The sequence below is a fragment of the Phaethon lepturus genome, unplaced genomic scaffold (genome assembly GCF_000687285.1).
Source record: "Phaethon lepturus isolate BGI_N335 unplaced genomic scaffold, ASM68728v1 scaffold37781, whole genome shotgun sequence".
Taxonomy (NCBI): domain Eukaryota; kingdom Metazoa; phylum Chordata; class Aves; order Phaethontiformes; family Phaethontidae; genus Phaethon; species Phaethon lepturus.
Genome location: NW_010520462.1, coordinates 31 through 4,588, shown reverse-complemented (window position 1 = coordinate 4,588; position 4,558 = coordinate 31). Strand labels below are relative to the sequence as shown.

At 56.8% G+C, this 4,558-nt stretch overlaps 1 protein-coding gene across 1 annotated transcript; it reads right to left on the bottom strand.

Moving 5' to 3' along the window:
- Positions 1-11: 11 nt before the first annotated feature.
- On the bottom strand, positions 12-4,290 carry LOC104628723 (protein unc-13 homolog D-like; the record flags this gene model as incomplete). Its single annotated transcript, XM_010297392.1, has 11 exons — positions 12-80; positions 252-458; positions 719-817; positions 1,011-1,154; positions 1,774-1,894; positions 2,216-2,346; positions 2,664-2,715; positions 2,942-3,039; positions 3,462-3,518; positions 3,803-3,893; positions 4,166-4,290. Coding segments are annotated over 11 exons (1,194 nt in total), but the record flags the coding sequence as incomplete, so codon positions are not given.
- Positions 4,291-4,558: the final 268 nt, after the last annotated feature.

The following is a 4,558-nucleotide window of genomic DNA, read 5'->3' as shown; positions in this document are numbered from 1 at the left end:
CAGGTACTCACGTCCTCGGGCTCCCGGGTGTCGTTGGAAGATGAGAGCTCCTGGATGTGCCTGGCGATGCCCTTTTCCAGCTGCCAGGGAGAAATGCACAGAGGCACTTGGCATTTGCCCTCTGCACCAGCTTCCTCATGCCCAGGTCCACCTTGTCTCCATCGCAGGAGCACTGTGGGCTCCAGGCTCCCTTAGGTGAAACCTCCCTGCTTTGGGTCAGGGAGCAAGGGGGGACAGAGGCAGGTGGTCACCTTGGTGGCCAGGGCTTGCACCACGTCCCGGACCTCGTGATCCAGGCAGGAGACAGCGCTGTCGAGCTGGTTGTGCAGCGTGTGCTGGATCTGCTGCCGGTCGATGACGGCCCCCGTGCGCTGCTCCAGCTGGGCCCAGTCCAGCTGCGACGGCAGCTTCAGGATCAGCAGACGCAGCTGCTTGATGTTGTTCACCACGATGCAGAGCTGGGAGAGGTGGGTCTGCTTCAGGGTGTCCCACACACGCCCCGGTGCAGCCCCTGCTGCCTCCATCCCCATCCCCATCCTAGTCTCCCTGCTCACACCATTTCCCTCCTGATTTTCCAGGATCATGGCTATCGGGGATCAGCCTGTGAAAGCCAGACTCGGGACGTCAGCTGGGTGCTCAGCAGCTCGTCTCCCTCTCTGCCCTGAAACCACGGCCAAATCCTGCCTCTCCCCAGGCAGGACCCTGCCCCGATACCAACCCTGTTGGCTGCTTTGCCCTCATTCTGCTCGCTCAGCGACAGAGCCTCAGCCCTCTCCTTGATGAGCCGGCAGTACATCAGGGCGATTTTGCACATGTCCTGCAGGAGCAAGGAGAAGCCAATGGGACTCAGCAGGGCAGCACGGGGATCACCGTGGTGCCAGGGAACCCTGCCACATCAGCATGGGACACTGGCCCCACTCATGGAGACACGTCTCCAAGAGCAGGAGAGGAAACTCCATCTGCTGATGCTCGTGAGCAGGGCATCTGATGGCAGGGCCTGGTGTACAAACCTCCACAAGCTTCACCATGATCATAAAGGCTTCCTCGGGGTCTGGCCAGTTGAGCTGCTGCCAGGTCTTCACAATCTGGGCATAGCAGGTAGACAGGTCAACGGTGGACGTGCTGTGCTTGTTGTGTTCCCCGAAGGGCACCAGCTGGGAGGGCAGAGAAAGCAAATGCAACTTAGCTTGTATGGAGAGGAGCCATCCCAGACAGGAGAGCTGCTCCTTTACTTTGAGGATCTCCGGCCCATCATCAGCTCCATATATCCTAATGTCATCACCAGTCACTTTGGAGAGTGGAGGAGATGAGGGTGGATGGAGTGTCAGGATGGATGGAGTGTCCCGAGCTCCCCGCATCGGGCTGTGCCCCATCATACTCTAACCCAGTGTTGTTGGACCACAATGAACAGTGGGGTGAGGAGCCTGCATGGTTGTCTTCCCTCCCCTCTTCTTAAAGGTCAGAAGCAAAGGGGATGCTCACAGCACGACCCAAACGCAAGCTCATCAGCTTGCTCGGGCTGCCAGAGAGCAGAAGGGGGAAGGGACACGGGGATGAGGTGTGGACCGTGATGAGGGTGATCTAGAGTGGGATCAACTTGTTCAGGAGACCATGTGCTTTGTTATGCATTTGGGAGAGGAACCAGCCTGCTCCTGGGCTGCAAGAGGCAGCTACATGGTGGTCTCAATGCTGTGAGCCGGGCACAGCAGCAAGGTGTGGAGGGAGCTGGAGTGTCCCAAAGGATGGAGGGAGATGTTCTCCTCCCCGGGTTACCTGGTCCATCTGGACAGCTCTCTGTGCCCTCTCCAGTGCAATGGTGTAGGCCTTCTGCAGCCACTGGGGTACAGCTTCCTTGAACCACTGGTGGAAGTTGGTCAGAGCCAGAGGTCCATCCCTGTGGATGAAGGCACCAGCTTCTCCAACTGCACAGCCATGCCATGAGGCCATCACCCCTCCTCGCTCTCACAGACAAGAAACTCTGCCTCGAGGTGGAGACATCACGTAGCAACGTGCTAAGGAGAAACCTCCACTTGTCTGGAAGTTGAGGTCTCCATCAATCCCACTCAGAGATGAGGCTGCTCACATCAACACCAGACATCAATAGCCTGGTCTGCCTGCCCTGGGTGTAATGAGTGATGGAGGTGAATGGGAAGGATTTGGAGTTCCTCTGAATTAACTGCTCGTTCCCCTATCTCCTCTCTCTCCAGGTCAGTACCTCTTTGGGAGAAAGTCCTTCATCCGATAGAGCTCCTGCAGGTTCATGTAGAGCTGGAAAAGGCTCTCGGCCGTGGGCTTGGACATGCTGCCGTCAACCTCGTGCAGCTGCTCCTGGACATGCTCCGCAACCTGGTGGTGACCAAGGGAAGGGGGGACAGCGGTTAGTGAGGGTCTGGCTGGGAAGGCTGGGTCTGCTCTTTGGAGCCATGGGGTGAGGGTTGGCTCAGGGGACTCCTCTTCCTTTTGGGTGCCATTTCAGGAAATTCATTGGGTCAAGTAAGCAGATGATAGTCACTTCACAGCACGCGGGGAAAGATGGAGAGTTTCTCTGGTTTTCTGCCTTTCCAGGCTTGCAAAAACCAGTTGCCATCTGAAGCATGGCCAGAAATCTCAGTCTGTCTTTAGACCTTAATCCCACGAATGCAGAGCAGCCCAGGATTGCTCACCAGGCTCTCCAGCTCCAGGTAGGCGATGGAGAAGAGATTCAACTTCAAGGTGCTGCAAGAGAGAAACGGGGAGTCAAGAGCTGGCCAGCCACAGCCCAGCAAACCCTCCCAGGCCATGCCCTCATCATAAGGGCGAGGACAGCACGGCTCTAAGCGGCAGAGATGGGACCACAGGTGCTATTGTCAAGCCCGAGAAACAAGAAATGAGGCATCAAAGTGCCCTGTTGCTCTTGGACCCAGGGAAGGTGGATGAGGAGGAATCAGGCTCCAAAACCTACTTGATGAAGAATTTATTCCAGATTTTCTGGCACTGCTGGAGATCTCCTATCACCTCCACGAGCAGTCTGGATAAAGCTTTACCATTTTCCTCCATGCTCTGCAACAGAAGGAACAGCTTGTTTTGGATGCTCAGTGATTTTGAGATGACCTGGGCTCCATTCTGATCCGATTTATTTCTATGATTTGTTCTCGTGGGGTAGCAATCTATCATTAGATCCACATTAGGAGCACCAAGACGTTGTCAGTAACATCCACTGTCACCATGTGCTTGTGGAACTGGGCTGGGGACCACCTCCTGTTCTCCTGAGCATTGCACCAAGGCCTTAAGCTTCAATGCACCTTGGCAGCTGCAGGTAGCATGGCTCATGGTGTTTGACGATGGAAACCTGAATGCCTTGGCTGTATCAGAAAACTGGAGAAGCCTCATCTCAGTCTTGTCTTCCCATCCCCTCAGGTCTCCCACCCTAAGCCCAATAAAGTGCTGCTTATAATGTCAGAGAGGCAGAGATGGGAACTGACCTTCACCATGGGCTTGAGGTGCTGCTTCTTCATGTGAAACCACTCCGTCGTGCCTGACTGCAAGAGAGGAGTCCCGCTGTGACAGCAGGAGGAGCAAAAGCAGCTCTGTCACCCCCTTCACTCTCCCTGTCCCCTGGGTGTGGGCAGGACCCAGATCCATGTGGTGGGAACCACACACTTGGACCATCAGGTTGAAGAGGGGCAGGTATTTTCCCCTGCCATGGTGGTCCGTGTGGCTTTGCTGAGATGTGGGCATTGGATACGGGATGAATGGGAAGGGAGAGCCACAGGGTCCCACCTCCCTGGGGCTGGGGAGGGTGAGACTCCGCCGGTCTGACTACCTTCAGCGCTGTGGAGACCATCTGGGGAAGGTCAGGGCTGGGTGTGCACAGCTCGTGGAAAGCTTTCATTTTGCACATCTGGACCAGGACGCTGCAAAGTGAGAACCTCCAGTGAAACCCAGCACCAGCCCATCAGAAACAACCACCTCTCCCCGCAGAGATCCTACCCAAACAGACCTTTCCCTCCCAACAACATCCCCCATGGGGACCGCAGCGTGAGGGACAGGACAGGACAAGTGTCACAGCAGCCTAGAAAGGGGCAGAAGGGGCTTTCGCGGGTTTTTGCTCAAGCTTCCAGGCTTGTCCAGCACGGTGGCCAAGCCACGCGACACCATGTGCAGCCGGCACCGCTGCGCGACTCACCGCAGCAGGGACTGGAGCCTCTCGGTGGACCTCGGGATAGAGAGGGGGAAAATGATGCGGTACCTCCGGACGAGGGAGACCCCGTACGTCAGCAAGGACTGGAAGGACTCGGCCAGCTCTGCTTTCTGGGGAGAAGGAAGGAATCACGCGCTGTTCTCCTCGGCGGCAGAGATGCTGGTGGGACCATGGCACCGTGGCGGAGGGAGCCCGTGACTCCTGCTCTTTTCAGGCTTGCTCTGGGGATGGGAAAGCCCCCGATGCCTCGGGTAACTTCTCCCTGGAGGGGCTGAACTGAGCTTTGTGGTTAAGCCTCATTGCTATGCATGAGAAATGCAGCGTCTCAGCAGGGTGCTGGCATGCCCTGGGAAAACGGGCAGGGCAGATCAGGAACTG